This window comes from Odocoileus virginianus, chromosome 15 (assembly GCF_023699985.2).
Source record: "Odocoileus virginianus isolate 20LAN1187 ecotype Illinois chromosome 15, Ovbor_1.2, whole genome shotgun sequence".
Taxonomy (NCBI): domain Eukaryota; kingdom Metazoa; phylum Chordata; class Mammalia; order Artiodactyla; family Cervidae; genus Odocoileus; species Odocoileus virginianus.
The window spans coordinates 62,177,376-62,199,537 of record NC_069688.1 but is presented as its reverse complement, the minus strand read 5'-3'; the positions used below and the strand labels follow the sequence as shown (position 1 = coordinate 62,199,537).

Sequence of the window (22,162 nt, the reverse complement as noted above, 5' to 3'; positions counted from 1 at the left end):
AGTGCAGCACTTTCACAGCATCATCTTTTAGGATGTGAAATAGTTCAGCTGGAATTCCGTCACCTCCACTAGCTTTGTTCAGAGTGATGCTGCCTAAGGCCCACTTGACTTCACACTCCAGGATGTCTGGCTCTAGCTGAGTGATCACACCATCATCGCTATCTCTTTTGTATAGTCCTTCTTGTATTGTTGCCACCTCTTCTTAATATCTTCTGCTTCTGTTAGGTCCATACTGTTTCTGTCCTTTATTGAGCCCATCTTTGCACGAAATTTTCCTTTGGTATCTCTAATTTTTTTGAAGAGATCTCTAGTCTTTCCCATTCTATTGCTTTCCTCTATTTCTTTGAATTGTTCACTTAGGAAGGCTTTCTTCTCTCTCCTTGCTATTCTTCAGAACTCTGCATTCATATGGGTATATCTTTCTTTTTCTCCTTTACTTTCGCTTCTTTTCTTTTCTCAGCTATTTGTAAGACCTCCTCAGACAGCCGTTTTGCCTTTTTGTATTTCTTTTTCTTGGGGATGGTTTTTGCTCATCACCTCCTGTATATTGTCACAAACCTCTGCCCATAGTTCTTCAGGCACTCTTATCAGGTTTAATCCCTTGAATCTGTTTGTCACTTCCACTGTATGATCATAAGCGATTTGATTTGTGTCATACCTAAATGACCTAGTGGTTTTTCCCTACTTTTTTCAGTTTCAGTTTGAGTTTTGTAATAAGGAGTTCAAAATCTGAGCCACAGTCAGCTCCCCGTCTTGTTTTTGCTGACTGTATAAAGCTTCGCCACCTTCAGCTGCAAAGAAAATAATCAGTCTGATTTCAGTATTGACCATCTGGTGATATCCATGTGTAGAGTCATCTCTTGTGTTGTTGGAAGAGACTGTTTGCTATGACCACTGTGCTCTCTTGACAAAACTGTTAGCTTTTGTCCTGCTTCATTTTGAATTCCAAGGCCAAACTTGCCTGTTTCTCCAGGTATCTCTTGATTTCCTACTTTTGCGTTCCAGTCCCCTTATAAGGAAAAGGACATCTTTTTTGGTGTTAATTCTAGAAGGTCTTGTAGGTCTTCACAGAGCCATTCAACTTCAGCTTCTTCGGCACTAGTGGTTGGGGCATACAGTTCTACTGTAGAATTTATGTTTTTTTCATTGTGCTCCACTAACAGCACTAGAAAAGTTATAGCTGTTCCAGAAAGAAAAAGAAAGAAAGTTGTAGAAGGAAATGGCAACCCACTCCAGTACTCTTGCCTGGAGAATCCCATGGACAGAGGAGCCTGGTGGGTTATAGTCCATGGGGTCGTGAGTAGGACACACCTGAGCAAGTTGTTCCAGGGTGGGATTATAAAAGTCTGTGAGCGCTAGGTCCAGGCAGTAAAACTTAACGTTTCTAGCCTCTGTTTCTTCCTCTTCTGTTCTTGTCCTAGGCCTGGGCCTAATAAGCAGATCCTTGACTACTCTCATAGTCTCTTAACAAATTAATTTTCCTGACTCTGTATTCTCCCCCAATCTCATTAATTGCATGACCAACTGCAAGATTATTCTAAACTAAATGCTTTGTCACTTGCTCACTCAAAACTCAAAATTACTATCATTTAGCAGGTAAGAATCCAAACTCTACATTGTAGTTCTCCAGGCATATCTGGTCTTCCATTTCTGGCACTGCTGTTCCCAGTTTTCAGCTACTCTTATCCTAGCTTAATTGAACACATAAATGTTTCCAGACTCATGTTCATGTACCTCCATATGAAAGTCCTTTCCTTTATCACAAGAAATGTGTTACCAACACATTATCTACCTCTTAGAGACAAATAAGTGTCATTCAAGAAATTACCTGTCTTTCAAATCCAACCCAGGTAATACCATTCTTGTGAAACAAGTTTGGACCCTTCTGTGCCACAAACATGGTATCTGCCCTCTAAAGCCAAACCAGTTATTCATCTTCCTGATTAGGATACTTAAGCCTTTCTGCTTAATTTTAAAGCTATTTCCATGAACATCTAATCATTCCATTTTAGATTACAAATTTGTCCTTCAAGTCACCTTTGCATTGCACAAAGTATATTCTCAAATATTTATAGAATGTGTGTCTTCAGTATTATTTCGGCTTTTTGCATTTTCCTTTTTTCTGTACATGTCATAGTTGACCATGAACTACATCTTTAGAATTCTACTTAGTTGTTATTTTTGTTTAGTCTCTAAGTCATGCCTGACTCTTTTGTGACTCCGTGGACTATAGCCTGCCAGGCTCCTCCTTCCATGGGATTTCCCAGGCAAGAAAACTGAAGTGGGTTTCCATTTCCTTCTCTAGAGACATAATCTTTAGTAATCAGATCTAATCTTTCCAAGCTTCCAGCTTGTCTGTATTAGGGAACAATTGCATAACAACAAATTGATTTAAAATATTATTCTTAGTAAAATAAATACTCTTGACTCATGTTATCTGCTACTCTGTATAAAAATAACTCATGGTGTTATATCCTCTACAACACATCTTTAATGATGAAGATTATGCATTGAGTACAGAGGTGGAATTGGGAAAGGAGTCTTGCCCAAGTCATGGGTTAGTTTCATATTCCTTCATCACAGTGCTTCTGATGGAGAAAAGGCATATTTCCATGATATATATATATTTTTTGCACTACCTGTCTACCTGTCTGTCTCCCCATTAGACAGTCAATCCAAAAGTATTGCCAGGACATACACAAAGCTTTTAATAAAATTTGTTGGTCTATTTGAAGTTGGCATGAAGTGGCCATATCGGTAATACATAAGCATGCCTACAGATTTTTAATATTTGCTAATTCTGACCGCAGCTCAAATCATCAGCTGCTCATAGCCAAATTCAGGTTTAAACTAAAGGAAGTGGGGAGAATCACTAGGCCAGCCAGGTATGACTTAAATCAAATCCCCTATGAATATGCTGTGCAGGTAATGAATAGATTCAAGGGATTAGGTCTAGTAAACAGTGTGCCTGAAGGCCTATAGACAGAGGTCGTACTATTATACAGAAGGCAGTGAACAAAACCATTCTAAAGAAAAAGAAAAACAAGAAGTCAAAGTGGTTATCTGAGGAGGCTTTACAAATAGCTGAAGAAAAAAGAGAAGCAAAAAGCAAGGGAAAAAGGGAAAGGTATATCCAACTGAATTCAGAGTTCAAAGAATAGCGAGGAGAGACAAGAAGGCCTTCTTCAATGAACAGTGCATAAAACTAGAAGAAAAAACAGAAGGGAAAAGACTAGAGATCGCTTCAGGAAAATTGGAGACATCAAGGGAACATTTCACCTAGAGATGGGCACAGGAAAGGACAGAACCAGTAAAGACCTAGTAGATGCTGAAGAGGTCAAGAAGAGATGAAAAGAATGCACAGAAGAATTGTAAAAAGCAAACAAGAAAGATCTTAATGAACTAGATTACTACAGTGGTATGGTCAGTCACCCAGAGCCAGACATTCTGGAGAGTGAAATCAAGTGGGCCTTAGGAAGCACTGCTGTTAATAAATTCAGTAGATGCGATGGAATTCCAATAGAGCTATTCAGAACCCTAAAGGATGATGCCATCATGGTGTTGCATTTAATATGTCAGCAAATCTGGAAGACCCAACAGTGGCCACAGGTCTGGAAAAAGTCAATCCTCATCCCAATTCCCAAGAAGGGTAGTACTAAAGAATGTGCTAACAATCAGACAATTGCACTCATCTCTCAGGCTAGTAATGTCATGCTTAAAATTTTGCATGCTGAACTTCAGCATTATGCAAATGAGAACATCCAGATGTCCAGGCTCGGTTTAGAAAAGAAAGAGGAACCAGAGATCAAATTGCCAACATTCATTGGGCCATAGTGATAGCTAGGGAATTCCAGAAAAGCATTCACTTCTGTTTCATTGACTATGCTAAAGCCTTTGACTGTGTGGATCATAACAAACTGTGGAAAGCTCTAAAAGAGATGGAAATACCAGACCATCTTACCTGTCTTCTGAGAAACCTGTGTGCAGGTCAAGAAGCAACAGTTAGAACCCTGTATGGAACAATTGATTGGTTCAAGTTTGAGAAGGAGTACGACAGGGCTGTCTGCTGTCACCCTGTATGTTTAACCTATACACTGAGCCCATCATGAGACATGCCAGGCTGGATGAGTTACAAGCTGGAATCAAGATAGGTAGGAGAAACATCAACAAACTCAGATATGCAGATGATACCACTCTAATGGCAGAAAGTGAAGAGGAACAAAAGAACCTCTTGATGAGAGTGAAAGAGGAGAGTGAAAGAGCCGGCTTAAAGCTAAATATTAAGAAAACTAAACTAAAATCATGGCATCCGCCCCCATTACTGCATGGCAAATAGAAGGGGAAAAGGTGGAAGTAGTGACAGATTTCCTCTTCTTGGACTCCAAAATCACTGTGATGGTGACTGTGGCCATAAAATCAGAAGACAGTTGCTTCTTGGCAGGAAAGCAATAACAAACCTAGACAGTGTGTTGAAAAGCAGAGACATTACTCTACCAACAAAGATTTGTATCAAACAACAATTTGTCAAGGCACTGGTCAAGCACAGTTGTGACAGCTGGACCATAAAGAAGGCGGAACACCAAAGAACAGACGCCTTCAAACTGTGGTGCTGGATAAGACTCCTGAGAGTCCCTTGAACGACAAAGAGATCAAACCAGTCAATCTTAACGGAAATCAACCCTGAGTACTTGATGGAAGGACCGATGCTGAAGCTGAAGCTCTAGTATTTTGGTCATCTGATGTGAAGGGCCAACTCATTGGAAAAGTCCCTGATGCTGGGAAAGATTGAGCATTGAAGAAGAAGAGGGCGTCAGAGGATGAGATGGCTGGATGGCATCACTGATGCAATGCACATGAACTTGGGCAAACTTTGGGAGATGGGAGGGACAGGGAGGCCTGGCATGCTGCAATCTGTGGGTCAAAAAGAGTCAAAAATGACTGGGCAGCTGAACAACAAGAACAACTGTGTTTAATACACTGAACTAAGTTCTATTAAGAATGCAAAAAGATGAAGGCGGGCAGGAAGGAAGGAACTAGAGGTGGGGACAGAGAGGAGAGAAAGTGGAAGGAAGGAATTGGATGTCCTCTCTTCATTCAAAGAGTTCAGTTGTAGAGAGCCTATGAAGGGGTAAGTCCATTAATATGCATTGCTTCAGACAACCACCCAAAGTTTCTTCTCTTTGCAATGTTGTGTCATGAGAGATCTGAATAATTTAACCAGACATCTAAATACTTTTCCATGGATGTTATATAAGAGAGGACAAAAAATTGCCAATAGGTACCAGTATGATATAGGATCTCTTCTTAAAGCTGTTGATGTCATTTTCTAATTAAGGGGGACAGACTCTAAAGCCCAGGACCTCATGGTAAGCATCAGGAGGCTCATCAGTCAGTGAGAGGAGAAAGAAAGGGAAAGTGTTAGTTGCTCAGTCATGTCCGACTCTTTGCGACCCCAGGGACTGTAGCCCACCAGGCTCCTCTGTCCATGGGATTCTCCAGGCAAGAGTACTGGGGTGGGATGCCATTCCCTCCTCCAGGGGATCTTCTTCACCCAGGATGGAACCCAGATCTCCCACACTGCAGGCAGATTCTTTACCATGTGATCTACCAGGGAAGTCCAAGGAGCTTATTATAAGAAGAGAAGGAGCTTATTAAACACAGAAAACATGACGCCTCAAATGCTTCAATGCCTAATTAGATCTTCATTCTCAAAAAGCTTACAATTTAATAGGAAAAGTAGATATACAAAGGAAAAACCAACAAGCATATGGTGTCTATCAGTAAATGTGAAATGCTGTTAAATAGATTGCAGATGAGAGATCCACCTTCCAGTGGGCTGAACTAAGAAGAATTAATAGGGGAGGTAAGACTAAAACTAAGCTCCGAAAAGCAGATAGACACAACAGAGGAAAGAAAAACTCTTTGCTGGAAAAGGTATGTAAATCATAGTAATAATATTTTCTGCTTCTGTCACGTGTTTTGCTTGATGATATTCTGGTCGTGATGCTAAGTGCTTTATGTGCATTGTTTCATTAAATTCTTATAACAAGTCTTTAGGATAGAGGGTAGAAGTTAAAGGTAAAGAACCTGAATCTTAGCAATTACCAGTGACTCTCCAATAAACATAGATGCCAATCAGTCCCTCTGGTTGCACACACTATTAGATCAAGCATTAAGTTATTCTGTTCAAATGATGTTGCTTTGATAAACAATGGAACATATACCTGGAAATACACTTTAGAGCAGACCCTGGAGACCAGTTTGAAGAGTGGTGCGTGTGTTCAGTCCAGTTCAGTTGCTCAGTTGTGTCTGACCCCATGGACTGACTGCAGCATGCCAGGCCTCCCTGTCCATCATCAACTCCTGGAGTTTACTCAGACTCATGTCCATTGAGTCGGTGATGCCATCCAACCATCTCATCCTCTGACATCCCCTTCTCCTCCTGCCTTCAATCTTTCCCAGCATCAGGGTCTTTTCTAATGAGTCAGTTCTTCGCATCAGGGGAACAAAGTATTGGAGGTTCAGCTTCAGCATCAGTCCTTCCAATGAATATTCAGGACTGATTTCCTTTAGGATGGACTGGTTGGATCTCCTTGCAGTCCAAGGGACTCTCAAGAGTCTTCTCCAACACCACAGTTCAAAAAAGTTTGGTGCTCAGCTTTCTTTGTGCTTTTGGTCTTTTTCCTATAGAAATTGGAACAATCTGGAAGTCTTCAACAGGGAGGATTTATGGCTTTTGTATATATGACTTTGCATTCACTATTTAAGAGGTGACATGAACTAAAAGCAGAAACCCAATTACGAGTTCAATGGAAATGGACAGGAAAAGAAAGATGTAAAAAGAAAAGAAAGGAAAATGGACAGGGATGCTTTACACCTAAGACTCTCCTCAATTCTGAACTGACCTTAAGTTTTTAAAAAATGTCCGACATCTAAGCTGCAAAATTTTAACAATTTTAGGTTTGGAAATCTATAGTTGTAAAATATACATCTAATTTGGCAGAGTAAGTAAAAACAACAAGAGCTTAATCCCAGGTTCAGTAGAAACAAGAGCCCCACCTCCCAAAGTAGAACAAGGCAGAAAAGATTACAGAGAAAAGTATATCGGGCACAGAGATGGCTTGTCTCAGGAGCATCATGTGGAAACCAGATACAGCAGGCCAGACCCAGACCCCACCTACAGGTAACCCCACTGAAAGAGCAGGTTCCAGGACCACAGGCCAGGTGGGCGGGCAGCCTTCTCCCGAGCAGAGCCCTGAAGGGCATGAAGCCAACAGCTTTCCCAGTCACTCAAGAAGCAGCCAAGATTGTGTAAGCCCTAATTTGCAGGACTGCAACGAGCTCACCATTCCAAGCCTGAAGCTGGGCCATTTGCACAGGGCTGAGGTTTGATTCAGAATTCCCTGGTAGGGACAGAGAGGAGAAGACAGGTTACATCATTAGTTTTATCTAAGCTTGAATCGCCTTAACTAAGTAATCCCAAATTTTGTAGTAATATCACTCCAATCTTAAAAGACATTCTATTAAGTGGGGTATTAGTGATTTATTTATGTTTTTTTAAGGAGCTAATTGGTCAACCTCATTTCTGGGCTGAGGGGTGACCCCACTTACTAAAAATATACATTCTATTAGTTTCCAGCCACAGTCCCATTTCTCTTGGCTCGACATCTAATGTTTTAAGACAAAATAGTTTCTATCACGTTTGATAGATTTAAGTAAAACTACATGACATGCTTCCATCAAAGGAAATTAAAATCATTCTTCAAAGCAGAGTCAATTTGCAATTATGACAGATGATGATTTTCAAATTTAGTTGAGATTCAACAATGGCACTTTGATGTCTTGGAAATAATTGACGTAGGAGTAATTCTCTATTTTAAACTGTGTTCTCCTTTCAATCTGGTTCTTCATAATAGAAACTCTCTACAGGGTCACTTATTCTTGCAGTTTTCATTTTGCAAACAACTTTATATCATAAATAAAAATTTGCTTGCTATGGAAAATTTCTTATTTTATAATAGAAAACATTTTTTTCATGTTTATATTGGAGAAAGTCTGGTGAGCAATTAATGTATATTGATACATACTTTATCATATAGCTTATATGCCTTAGTTGACAGATAGTTCTGTTTCAAGCAAACATATATTACATTTAGTTTTTTATTACTTACAAAAATTCATGAAGACTAAAGACTCGAGCTAAACACTCAATTTCTTCAGGAATATCCAACCAAGACTATTATAAACTTGAAAGGAAAAGTAAAAGAGATGGATAGTAGGCTAACATCACGATCCTTACTGCAGATATTGAAGCATAGTTCTCCACTGAGGCATGGGTACCCAAAAACTCACTTAATGAAAGCTCATAGACAAGTATAGCTCTTCTGGAGTTATAGTTTTAAAAATCTTTGACCTTATTACTGAGGGTTCATGACAAACTTTCCAGTGGTTCTCAGAGAAATGAGAAAATAAGAACAGGGCAGTGAATTTTTCATAACCATAAGCATTTTTCTTTCTTTCTCTTTTTTTAACATTTTTCATCGAAAGGATTGTCCTTAAATAGCAAACTGATCTTTTCTTAAGCCCATCTCTTTATAAAATAATTGTTATTATCATTGATAGCAGAATGTTTATTATTTTTAACATCCTTACTTGGAAAAATTAAAAATAGTCAATCTTGTGTTAATCCCATTTTTAGTTAGTCCCACTAAACACCCAAAACCTCGAAGAGGAACCACTACTGTAGAAAATATCAGTGGGAACTTCAGTGAATTTCCTTTCCTTCTAGCCCCAGGGCTTAAAAACAGGCATGATCAACCCACTGCTGCAATATTTAATAAAGAAAGTAGCAAAAGTCCAGCAAGTTGGAGAGAGTTCTCTAGCATTAAAGATTTTTCTTTAGAGGATAAATGTTATGCCCTGATTTCAATCAGTTATCACGGAGCTGGATTACAAATATCACGGACTGCTGAAACATATTGCAACATAGTTCCTCAAACCAGTATTAACTTACCTGTCCTGATTTAATCATTTCTCAATCTGAATCCATCAGACAGCACAGACTTATTCTACCATTTGCCGAAACCGAATTTGGTATCATTTAGTTATTGCATAAAACATTTCTAGATCCTTCTGTTCCACTGCATAACCTTCTGTGAAAAGGTTCAGTGTCAAATGCTGAGAATCACTGCTTGTAGTTGGCAAAGCCATCCAGTATTCCTGGATCACTGGAAGCAATGAGAAACAGATAAGATTGAAAGGTATCCTGTGGGATGTGACAGAGTGTTGAGGAAATATAGGGTGTCTGCGAGTTACGTTCTAATCGGGTCATGGTGCATTTGACCTTCTATTGCATTCTTTCCCTTCTCCCCTTTCCAGTGAAATCAGATGAGTTACAGACAATCAAGAAAGAATTAACCCAGATCAAAACTAAAATTGACTCCTTGCTAGGCCGCCTGGAGAAGATTGAGAAGCAGCAGAAGGCGGAGGCTGGTAAGTGAGAAAGAGCGGCAGCCGCAGACCTGTTGGAATCAAACCACTCACACCCGGTCGGTCAACAAGACAGAGCAGGTCCCGGTTCACTGGCTGAGTCTGACCGCATTTAGCACAGATACACAAATGTCGCATTTAAACTTAGAACTGCGATGATGGAATCTGACTTTTTACTTTTCAGAGAAGATGAGTCAGCTTGCCTAAAATTCATATTTTTAAAAGGAGAGGGGAAAGAACAAGTATTTTGACGCTAATAAGTAACAGTTGGATTATATTGAAGGTTTATATCTCAATATCAAGTGAACTTTAAGAAAATTAAATCAATAAATTGAATATTCTATCAGGGCTAAAATTATATTCATATTTAATTCAATTAACTGCAGCAAAATTGAACAGATTTCAGAAGCCATGATTGTAAAGTCCCACTCTTACATTGCTGCAGCTCCACAAAACTTCAGAACTCAGCTTCAGCCATATGCCTGGCCACCCAAGGCCGTGTCATTTGACTTAATTCTTTAACTTAACGTCCTCTCTTTGAAATATCAGCCCTGACCCTAGTTCCATGCTAATACTCTTTATTTATTTATTTATTTTGAATTGGAGGATAATTGCTTTACAACATTGCGTTCGTTTCTGCCATCAGCATGAATCACCGACGGGTACCCGTGTCCCCTCCCTCAGGGAGCTCCCTCCCACCCCATCCAACCCCACCCCACCCCTCTAGGTAGTTACAGAGTGCCGATTTGAGTTTCCTAGTCCAATACCCTTTTATATGGCAACCGAGAGTTTTAAAATTATACATTTTAAACAGAACTGGCATCAACTTAGAGATGAGCTAGTGCCTAAATTGCAAATTGCATTCTGCTGGGTCTTTGATGTCTCAGAAGCTCCTTGAACATGAGCTGAGTGCTGAAAGGAGACGTTGGAGACAGAGGAACTCACGACTCCTCCAAACCCAGCTGTGTTCTCCAAACAGTGTGGCTCTACCTGGGTCTATTTTACACATTGAAATTCATCATAAGATTTCATTGGCCCAAAGAGCTTCACTTTTCAAAATTAAGCAAGACAATTTTGAAAACCGCTTATCAAATCCAGCTTTCTCATTTTGCAGATGAGAAAAGGAAGGCCCACGGAGGTAAACTGACTTTTCCATGACCACATAAAAGGTTTGTGATAGACCCAGAGTCTCAGAGCCAGGTCCGGTGAGGGAAAGCAGCACCTCCTCTGATGTGTCAGCCTCGGGTTCCGCTCGGGATCTCCCCGCAGTGAGGCTCCCCGGGTAGCAGCCGATGATGCGATCCAGCCTGTCTGTTGCCCGCGTCCCTGGGCAGGGGACCAGGGCCGACCTTCGGGTGGTTAGTGACGCAGGGTGGAGGAATGAAGCCGGTGTTGAGGGGCCGTCGAGCCTAATGGATGAGGGACGTAACGCTGTGGGTCAAATCCTCACAGGCCACTTCGCCCCAGTTTTCTCGTTTATCAAATGAGGACGGTAATGGCTACCTGACATTGTGAGAAGTGAGTCAAGTAGCAAATGTAAGTTACTTACTAGCCCAGAATAAATGCTGCAGAATTGGAGCCATTTAGTGTCCATAGAAATGTAAGCATATATAGCCAAATACTTCCTACGACTTTCACACCACCAGTTTTTTAAATCAGAAGCCATGTACCTAGATTCTCACTAACTTTTATTGAGTTAGTGTGGAGGAGAAATAATAGATAAATAATAGACAAAATAAGATCATTTTTATTAAAAATTTCTGTCACATTCTCTATTGAGAAAAGATATGCTGCCTATACTTCTTAATAGAGAAATTTAGATTTCAGAAAGTTTTTTATCTGCTGTCTGTGGCACTAATCTAAACTGTTGCCGGAACTGAAATATCCTGTGATGTTGCCTAAATCAATGTTTCCCTTTGAGGAGCTTCTGTGAAATTCGTTATTATGTAAAACAACCCTTACAGCAAAGGACTTTGATAACCAATTTGCACTTCAGTTTAAAGGATTATGGAGAACTCATTTAAATATAAATCACCTCAAAGAGAAAAATGTGATCCTTGTTCCATCATATTATAACTTCCAGTTTCCTTCAATGAAAAATGCCTTCCACATATCTTCTTAGAAGATCATCTATAAACATGACACTAAAATTCAAAGCTTGCATTTTCTTTTCATGAAAGGCTGTCACGTTATTTTTGTATGTTTCAACTTTCCCAGTCACAAGGCAGTTATCTTTAAAATGATAGGCTTAAGCCTCTGATATTTATGTCTTTCCTACTTGAACATGTAGGAAGAAAATGGAATTATTTAATTTGTAATTTCATTCTCTTAGTAATTGTCTCCTGAACAATATTCATATTTATGGAGTTAAGATGATCACCTTCTAAATTTTCTTTATGAAAAGAAATCAGGGTTGTACGGTGTCTGTGCTACATGATGGAAAGTGGAAGGAAATATTTTAAATCTTTTTAAGTGCCCAGTACCTCCTTATTGAATTTAAGGGGATGCTCGTTTTATTGTTTATTTTATTACAGGCCAGTTACTCAGTAGTTAATATTCACTCTTCACTATTGCTCTTTTATAGACCTCTCATTTCCAACTTATTCCATCTGATGACAAAAATTTCCAGCTTAGGATAGTAGCAGCAAAGAGATGGAGGGTTACAAGCAGGATAAACCACACAGCGTGGAACTTGTCCTGAGTTCCAGTTTCATGAGATCAGTTTGTCTTTTTTTGTATGAAATCCTGAGCTATCAGGAGTAACTGTAATGAGGTTATAATGTCATCATTTTGGATTTTTTTATGCCTTAAATTACTGCTAATAAATGTTTGCATGGTATCCTGTCTCTTCCTTTGAAGATACGAACTTCCTCAGAACAAGGTCGTGTTTTCACTAACTTTTCTAAATCTGCAAACACTGTGTACTATGTACTAGGCATGATTTAGCAAGTCATTTAACTTCTCTAGGTCTCAGGCCCCTCAAATGAAAACTAGAGGAAGGGATTATGGCCTCAAACATATATTCCAGCTTTTAAATCATGATGAATATGAATCCACTCTGTAAGTGTTATTTTTTCCTACTTGAATAATTCAAGTAACATTACTTTGGAATATGGTGACTATGGATTATTAAAAACAACAAATAACACATGGCAGTTTAGCCTTCAATTGTCCTTCTTAGATGATCCTTTTAAAAGAGAGTCATAAATTGACACATACGAAGAGTGCAGTTTACATGTGGTTTACACAGTGATGCAAAATGGCCATAAAAGGTAAAAGGAGTGAGAAGTAAAACTAAAGATGGTATCATACAATGGACAGTGACCGCTTTTAAAAAATCAAATTTCCTGCAAAGACTCTCAGATATGAAAAGGCGATCAAGCATCCTTTACTTCAACTTTATTCTCAGTGGAAGGCATCATGCATGACCTGTCAGACTCACTTGGACAATTCCAGTGAAACTAGCTAACCTATCCTACCCATTAGACCTGACCGTTAGAGAGGTCACAGTTCAGTCCTATAGGATAAATTCATCCTGCCAATATGTTTGATAAAAACTATAGAATTTTTTAAATACAGAAATGTCCATTAAGAGAGGTAACACTTCAGTCCCATAGAATAAATTCATTCTGCCTATATGTTTCATATACACAAAAAGGCAAAATGACTGTCTGAGGAGGCCACACACATAGCTGAGAAAAGAAGAGAAGCTAAAGACAAAGGAGAAAAGGAAAGATATACCCATTTGAATGCAGAGTTCCAAAGAATAGCAAGAAGAGATAAGAAAGGCTTCCTCAGTGGTCAGTGCAAAGAAATAGAAGAAAACAATAGAATGGGAAAGACTATAGATCTCTTCAGGAAAATTATGGACACCAAGAAACATTTTATGCAAAGATGGGCTCAATAAAGGACAGAAATGGTAGGGACCTAACAGAAGCAGAAGATATTAAGAAGATGTGGCAAGAATACACAGAACTATACAAAAAGATCTTCATGACCCAGATAATCACGATGGTGTGATCACTCACCTAGAGCCGGACATCCTGGAGTGCAAAGTTGGGTGGACCTTAGGAAGAATCACTACAAACAAAGCTAGTGGAGGTGATGGAATTCTAGTTGTTATTTCAATCCTAAAAGAGATGCTGTTAAAGTACTACACTTAATATGCCAGCAAATCTGGAAAGCTCAGCAGTGGCCACAGAACTGGAAAAGGTCAATTTTCATTCCAATCCCAAAGAAAGGCAATGTCAAATAATGTTCAAACTACCACACTGTTGCTCTCATCTCACATGCCAGCAAAGTAATGCCCAAAATTCTCCAAGCCAGCCTTAAACAATACGTGAACCATGAACTTCCAGATGTTCGAGCTGGATTTAGGAAAGGAAGAAGAAGAAGAGATCAAATTACCAACATCTGTTGGATCACAGAAAAAGCAGGAGAGTTCCAGAAAAACATCTATTTCTGTTTCATTGACTGCTCTAAAGCATTTGACTGTGTGGATCACAGCAAACTGTGGGAAATTCTTAGAGATAGGAGTACCAGGCCAATTTACCTGCTTCCTAAGACATCAGTATGCATGTCAAGAAGCAACAGTTAGACCTGAACATGGAACAGCAAACTGGTTCCAAATTGGGAAAGGAGTACATCAAGACTGCATATTGTCACCCTGCTTATTTAACTTATATGCAAAGTACATCAAGAAATGCTGGGCTGGATGAAACACAAGCTGGAATCAAGATTTCTGGGACAAGTATCAATAACCTCAGATACATGGTTGACACCACCCTTATGGCAGAAAGTGAAGAGGAGCTAAAGAGCCTCTTGATGAAAGTGAAAGAGGAGAGTGAAAAAGTTGGCTTAAAGCTCAGCATTCAAAAAATTAAGATCATGGAATCCAGTCCCATCTCTTCATGGGAAATAGATGGAAACAGTGGAAACAGTGACAGACTTTATTTTTTGGGCTCCAAAATCACTGAAGATGGTGATGGTCAGTGCTCATGACTGAGCAACTGAACTGAATATATTTGGCAAAAAATATAGATTTTTTAAAAAAATAATGCCCCCAAATTAGAATATTACAAGCAAATACCACATACTTATGCATCAGTGCTCCTTATACTGAGCTGAAAAGGACTTTGTTTGCATTTGGTTCATATAACCTTTTATGCCCTCTGAAACCAAGCTGAAATGTCTAATTTCTTGTGAATGTAGTAGCCAATTAAATACACAAAAGAGTTGTAGTATTGTAAACCTTCTAAAACTTCTGAATAGGAAGTCAATATAAGTGGCCATAGATGTTCAACTTAGTTGCATTCAAATTTTGGTCAAAGAATCTTTGAAGCCTTCTATTCTCTGGATCATTTTAGTTCAGTCACTCAGTCATGTCCAACTCTTTGTGACCCCATGGACTGCAGCACGCCAGGCCTCCCTGTCCATCACCAACTCCCATAGTTTGCTCAAACTCACGTCCATTGAGTCGGTGATGCCATCCACCCATCTCATCCTCTGTTGTCCCCTTCTCCTCTTGCCTTCAATCTTTCCCAGCATCAGGGTCTTTTCAAATGAGTCAGTTCTTCACATCAGGTGGCCAAACTATTGGAGTTTCAGCTTCAGCATCAGTCCTTCCAATGAATATTCAGGACTGATTTCCTTTAGGATGGACTGGTTGGATCTCCTTGCAGTCCAAAGGACTCTCAAGAGTCTTCTCCAACACCACAGTTCAAAAGCATCAATTCATTGGCTCTCAGCTTTCTTTATGGTCCAACTGTCACATCCATACATGACTATTGGAAAAACCATAGCTTTGACTAGACGGACCTTTGTCGACTCTGGATAAATATCAGTGATTTTTTTCAGCTACTTCTCCTGTACTTTAGTTTTGCATCTTGAACCACTGTCATCCGTCTTCTCTGGTCTTTCCATAGTTTATCAACTGCAGACTGTGGTACTCAGAATGGAAGATGTTGCTCCAGATATAATCTGCTGCTGCAGCCTATAGTGACTGCTCCTTCTGTTCTGAGTCCCTAACTGCTTTCACTTAGACTTTGGATTAGATTGGTATTGTGTCTGGTTAGAGATGTTGAACTGCACACGTGAATTAAACTCTGCTCCCTCCCAATACTGCATTAAAATAATGTCTAGGTTTTAAAAATGAAAATTCTTAGACATAAAAGAGAGTGAGAACAAAATTTTAGAAGCTGGACAGCTGATGGAGAACTCTGCCTGACTTAACACATCCTACAAATGAGTCCAGTTTTAACCACAGAACTCCCAAAAGACTCAGAATCAAAGCTATCATATTCCTATGGAAAATAGGGTATAAATGACTAAAAGTCTGTTAGGAAACAGATTCTTATGTCACCATTCTCAACTCTTTCTGGTCCACTAGAAGCCCTAAGAAGTTTCCTCTAGGAAAGTGAAAATAACAGATTTCAGAGCTAATAGACAACTAACAAATTTAAAGGCAGTTTTTAACAGGGAGAAAAGCAGAAGTTTACACAGTTACTATAGAAATTCCAAGAATTCTTTTCCCCTTCAGCTGCCAGACTACTGGTCGGCCACTGGAAGAAGTTTTAATTGGGAATATGAGCAGCTTAAGGAAAAAGATTTAAGGATATTGGCATGGGTACAGCCAGAGAAACAGTATCACCCTGCAGAAAGAAGATCCCGTTATTCTTACAGAACCGTCCATCCATATTTTAATACCATTAATATGAGCAGACAGTGTTGGTAGAAAGCATTTAACATTAAAAGCAAATACCAAAAAAGAATTAAAAAACTGGAGGGAGCAGATTGTGCAGGAAGAATAAAACTTCAAAAGAAAACAGTGAACCGCTGATTAATACCCTCAGAGAGAAAGAGAAGATATTACATTTGTGAAATAAGAGCACAAGATTAAAACTCAGTATTTAAAAGGCAGATAAAAGCGCTTTTAGAAGTTAGCATATGATAGCACAAATAAATAACACAGAATTGAAAGACAAAATTGAGGAAATTCTTCCAGACTATACAAAAGAAACTACAGATGGAAAATAGGAAGGGAACAATATAGAAATTATTGGATGAATATCTGAAAAACAGAGTTTCAGAAAGAAAGGGGAGGAGGATCATCCAAAGAAAGTTTTTCAGGGAAAAAGTTAACCAAACTGAAGAACATAGTTAACAAGATTGAAAGGATCCTCTGAGTGCCTGTAAGTGATGTACTTCAAAGCGGGAAATAGTGACATTTCAGAACATGAGGCCAAAGATAAGATCCTACAAGCTCCCAGAGAGACATAGAGGAAAGGAGACAGAAAATGTTTTATATAAAGAAAGAGGAATCAGAATGCCAGTGCGGTTTTCAGCAGCCACACTAAGCTGGAAGGCTAAGAAAACATGCCCTAAAAATTCTGAGAGAAGAGTATTTTCAGGCTGTATTTCCATACCTAATTCCCAAAGCAAAGAGTTAAACTCTAAAAGGGGAAAACATGACTTGCCCAAAGCAAGGAATCCGAAGGCAAAGGGCATCCTCAGGATGATGGTGAGGAAGATTCTAGCATGTGAGTTACGGAAGAGACCTGGGAAGAACTGAGTCCGCATAGACCAGTCCAGAAGTTCTGGGAGAGACTTTTTCAAGGAGATGAAATGGATCCAGTGGCTAATAGATGGGGAAGTGAATTCACTGAGATGAGATTTACACAGGCAGTTGAGGAGCAGGTAAGTTTGCATAAGCATTTCTACAAGTCAAAGAGGCGTGGAAGGACGGAGATTAACAACACAGAAACACTCAAAGGAGATGGGTGTTTCTTTTACCTCCAAAGAAAGTAAAATGCTGTTTGGAAAAGAAAAAATTACTCATTATATACTAACGGCTTACCTTCCCAAAGCATTTACATAGTTAAATTTCTGTAAAAACTGAAAATTGATCTAATCTAGTTTACAATATAGCTCTCTAAGGAGGTGGGAAGTGGGGACTTATAGACAGAGAACTGAGTCTCCAGACTCCCAAGGGTGATGTCAGTAGACAGTGAATAAAACTAATCAAGAAGTAGCAATAGAAACAAGCTGTTTGGGAAACAAAGCCCAGTTTTTAACAGATCAGCTATGCAAATGTAAAGCCCTTAAAGAGCTGAGAATGGTGAAGCAAGTGGGACTTGCTATTTTTCTTAACAAATCTTGTGGAAATATTTAACTACAAAAACTGTTTTCAAGAAGCCCAATTTATTGGGAGGGGGGCGCGGTGGGGCAGGGAACAAGGTTGAGTTGTCTTTAGCAAATGGATCAGAACTTTCCCAACTACTTCTTGGAGAGATCCTGTGACATCCATCAGATAAATGACAAGGAAGACTTCACTCAAGACTGCTGTGGTCAGGGTCAAAACTATTGCAATTTCAAAAGAAAAAAAGGACTATTGCAATAGGGGGTGGAAATTGAACTCAACTCTACTAAAACAAAAGGCAGGAGGGTTTTTAAAGGCAGGAGTGTGATGATGAAGATGTATTGGAGGATATCAGTAGGGAAGCTGGTCAATATGATAAGGCCATCTGTGTTTTCGGACTGAGTCTGTGGAAGTTAGGCTCCTGCGGGCCCACGGAGACCTGGAGACAGGGGCCATCCCATCTTTTTCTGATGATTGCATTTCAAAGGGAGGCCTCCAGAGCTTAAGAAGATATGCCAGATTTGTAAAAAGATGTACACCTCAAAGAAGCATAGAAAGAATCCACAGTTGCAAGGATTCTAAAGTAAACACTCTAAGAAAAAGGAAATCAGGACCATAGTTAGAATGAAGGCTGTCAAAGAGCAGTCACACCGAGGGTAACAGGGAGGTTTTCTCTGTAACGGCACAGTCATAGCCTTTCAGAGCTGACCTCTTTCTCCTCTAAATACACACTTCTTTCCATGTCCAACTTCTGTCACATCACCACATAATAAATCCTGTCAACCACACTGCCGACCTCAACATCATATTCTGACCCTACTATAACTAGTGTTGCAAAATCTGACCTTTGGCATCTTTTTACTCAACACCTTCTATTTTCTGATTGTTGTTCACTTGCTCAAAGAGTTGTGTCTGACTCTCTTGTGACCCCATGGTCTGCAGCATGCCAGGCTTCCCTGTCCTTCACCATCTCCCGGAGCTGGCTTAAACTCTTGTCTATTGAGTCAGTGATGCCATCCAACCATCTCATCCTCTGTCATCCCCTTCTCCTCCTGCCTTCAATCTTTCCCAGCATCAGGGTCTTTTCAAATGAGTCAGCTCTTTGCATCAGGTGGCCAAAGTATTGGAGTTTCAGCTTCAGCATCAGTCCTTCCAATGAATATTCGGGACTGATTTCCTTTAGGATGGACTGGTTGGATCTCCTTGCAGTCCAAAGGACTCTCAAGAGTCTTCTCCAACACCACAGTTCAAAAGCATCAATTTCTCGGTGCTCAGCTTTCTTTAGGTTCCAACTCTCACATCCACACATGACTACTGGAAAAACCATAGCTTTGACTAGACAGAACTTTGTCGACAAGGTAATGTCTCTGCTTTTTAATATGCTGCCTATGCTCATCATAGCTTTTCTTCCAAGGAGCAAGCATCTTAATTTCATGGCTGCAGTCACCATCTGCAGTGATTTTGGAGACCAAGAAAATTAAGTCTGTCACTCTTTCTATTGTTTTCCCAGGAATTTTTTTCTGGAATTCTGTTGCTTTTTCTATGATCCAGTGAATGTAGGCAATTTAATCTCTGGTTCCTCTGCCTTTTCTAAATCCAGCTTGAACATCTGGAACTTCTCAGTTCACGTACTGTTGAAGCCTAGCTTGGAGATTTTTGAGCATTACTTTGCTAGCATGTGAAATGAGTGCAATTGTGCAGTAGCTTGAACTTTCTTTGGCATTGATTTTCATTGGGACTAGAATGAAAACTGACCTTTTTCAGTCCTGTGGCCACTGCTGAGTTTTCCAAATTTGCTGGCATATTGAGTGCAGCACTTTCACAGCATCATCTTTTAGGATTAGAAATAGCTCAGCTGGAATTCCGTCACCTCCACTAGCTTTGTTCGTAGTGATGCTTCTTAAGGCCCATTTGACTTTACACTCCGGGTGAGTGATTGCACCATCATGGTTATCTGGGTAAAGATCTGTTTTGTATAGTCCTTCTGTGCATTTATACCACCTCTTCTTAATGTCTTCTGCTCCTGTTAAGTCTGTATGGTTTCTGTCCTTTTTCCCAATGGCACTGCTAATACCCAAGCCCACACATGTGCTCTGTTGCCCTTTTCTCATTGTTTGAAGAACTTTTAGCTGTTCTCTCCAATTCTAGTTTGTTTCCTCCCTAATTCATCTTCCATGGGACACATAGATTTATACTGTGAAAACATGCAAGGGCCCAGTCTTGGAAATTAAACAGAGCTAGGTTCGCATCCTGCAAGAAACTCATTTCCAGGACTTACTAACTGCAAAAAAATTGGAAAGATCGGTGTAAAATGGGTAAAATAATATCTGTTCTTAAAATTAGTGGGCTTTAAACAAACACAGTACCTCAGTAATTTTTTAATGATTTTATTGAATTTTTGGTTACCTCTACTATCAAGGGTGCTTCTTGTGAACACTGTGAGGTCATCTTGTCCCAGAATGTACTGATGTAACTAGTATTTTAATCCAAAAACATTCCTCTTGAATAACTTCCCTAATGCTCATTTATGTCATTATTAGTAATGCCAGTCATAAAAGGTACATCTTTCTAATTGACATTTACTGAAATAATTGAATTAAATTCATGTTATATACAGGTGTTGCAGAATTTTTTAAAAATATAGTTTATACTCCAATGCAAAAACAATGGTTTCAGAATACTAGCTGACTCTGATGAGTAATGTGACTGTTTTATGTCAACATCCTTTCCAACCATCTGCTAAGTACAATTCAGCTAGCAATTAGCTAGCAATTAAGCCAGCATTTCAAAAAACTTAATTGCCAACTCAACCAATTTTCAGAGTTATATTAATGATAATAGCTCTACAGCAAACTGAATTTAATAAAAATGCTTCTAACATAAATCCCAACAATTCTAACTTGTTTTCTAGATCATATGTATGTGTTGAAACAGAAATGAGATGTACATAAAAAGTATTTGAGTATGAGAATTGAAATTTAGTATCATATTATTTCTTTTTAGGGCTTTTTAGAACCTGAGGCCTTTTTTCTTAAACAGAAGTATTTACCTGTCACTTGCATGTCTTTGCCTTAGACAGCCATTGTTTACTTTGAACACATATCCCTAAGCAGACTTCTTCATTCTTGAATTTAAAATTATCTGGCTCCTCCCTCCTTTACTGTTGGTAGGAATATAAGTTGGTGCAGTCACTGTGGAAAACAATATAGATGTTCCTCAGAAAACTAAAAACGGAATTAACACATGAGCCAGCAATCCCACTCTTAGGCATATATCTGGACAAACCTATAACTCAAAAGATATATGCACCCGTATGTTTATAGCCACACTATTCACAATAGCCAAGATATGGGAACAACTTGCATGTCCATGGACTGATGAATGGATAAAAAAGATGTGGTATATATATATATACATGATGGAATACTACTCAGCCACAAAAACAACGAAATAATGTCATTTGCAGCAACATGGATGCAACTAGAGATTATCATATTAAGTGAAGTAAGTCCGAAAAAGAAAGATAACAACAGATGGTATCACTTATATGTGGAATCTAAAATATGACACAAAGGAACCTGTCTATGAAACAGACTCAGACACAGACGTAAAGCGCAGACTTGTGCTTGCCAAGGGCGCCGGGCCCGGTGGAGGGTGAAGTGGGAGGGTGGGGTTAGCAGATGTCAGCTTTTGCATATAGGATGAATGAACAGGCTTCTGCCTCATTGTAGAAGCAGTCCCTGTAGCCCCAGGAGCTACATTCAATAGCCTGTGGTAAACCCTAATAGGAAAGAATGCTCTTTAAAAAAGACTGAGAGTGTACACACACATTTGTGTGTATATGAATGCAACTGATTCACTTTGCTCCACAGCAGTAATTAACAGTGTTGCAAACCAATTACACTTCAACAAAAAATTTTAAAATTAAAAAAATTTAAAGCTAAAGAATATTGTCTGGTTTCTGATTCAGCACTCACCTGGTATGTTAAATTAGGCCTTTTTCTTGAGCTATGTTAGCAAACAACCCAGGCTATGAAGTCAGAAAACCTGAGATGAAAATTCCAGCTCATTGTGGCCGCCTTACCAAACATCTGCGTGCCTCATTTTCTCCCTCTGGAAAATGAGAAATAAGTCTGCCCTTCAGGATGTCTCTGTGCCTAAGGGTAAAGTGAAAGTGAAGTCGCTCAGTCATGTCTGACTCTTTGTGACCCCATGGACTGTAGCCGACCAGGTTTCTCCATCCATGGGATTTTCCAGGCCAGAATACTGGAGTGGGTAGCCATTCCCTTCTGCAGGAGATCTTCCCAACCCAGGGACTGAACCCAGGTCTCCTGCATTGCAGCCAGATGCTTTACCCTCTGAGCCACCAGGGAAACCCTAGCACCCACTAACTTGCAGCCAAATAAACTATTTTTCTGTTGGAATTCATAATTTGTATAATATTAGAGATACCTTTTAGGCACAAGCTGTGAACTTTTTGGCTCCTGACATATTCTTTTAAAAAATCTAAAACTAACTCACTTTTCTCCCAAAAGA

The 22,162-nt window shown here is 39.4% G+C and overlaps 1 protein-coding gene across 8 annotated transcripts in view; it reads left to right on the top strand.

Annotated features, from left to right (window-relative positions):
- RALYL (RALY RNA binding protein like) overlaps nucleotides 1–22,162 on the top strand; it is a 782,895-nt gene that overhangs the window by 719,729 nt on the left and 41,004 nt on the right. For 7 of the 8 annotated variants that reach the window (XM_070477450.1, XM_070477455.1, XM_070477449.1 and 4 more), the window contains one exon: nucleotides 9,379–9,492. In XM_070477450.1, the coding sequence (XP_070333551.1) occupies nucleotides 9,379–9,492 (114 nt within the window). Of the gene's footprint in view, nucleotides 1–9,378; nucleotides 9,493–10,603; nucleotides 10,663–22,162 lie in introns of those variants that run through there. The other variant, XM_070477453.1, reaches the window with a different exon arrangement.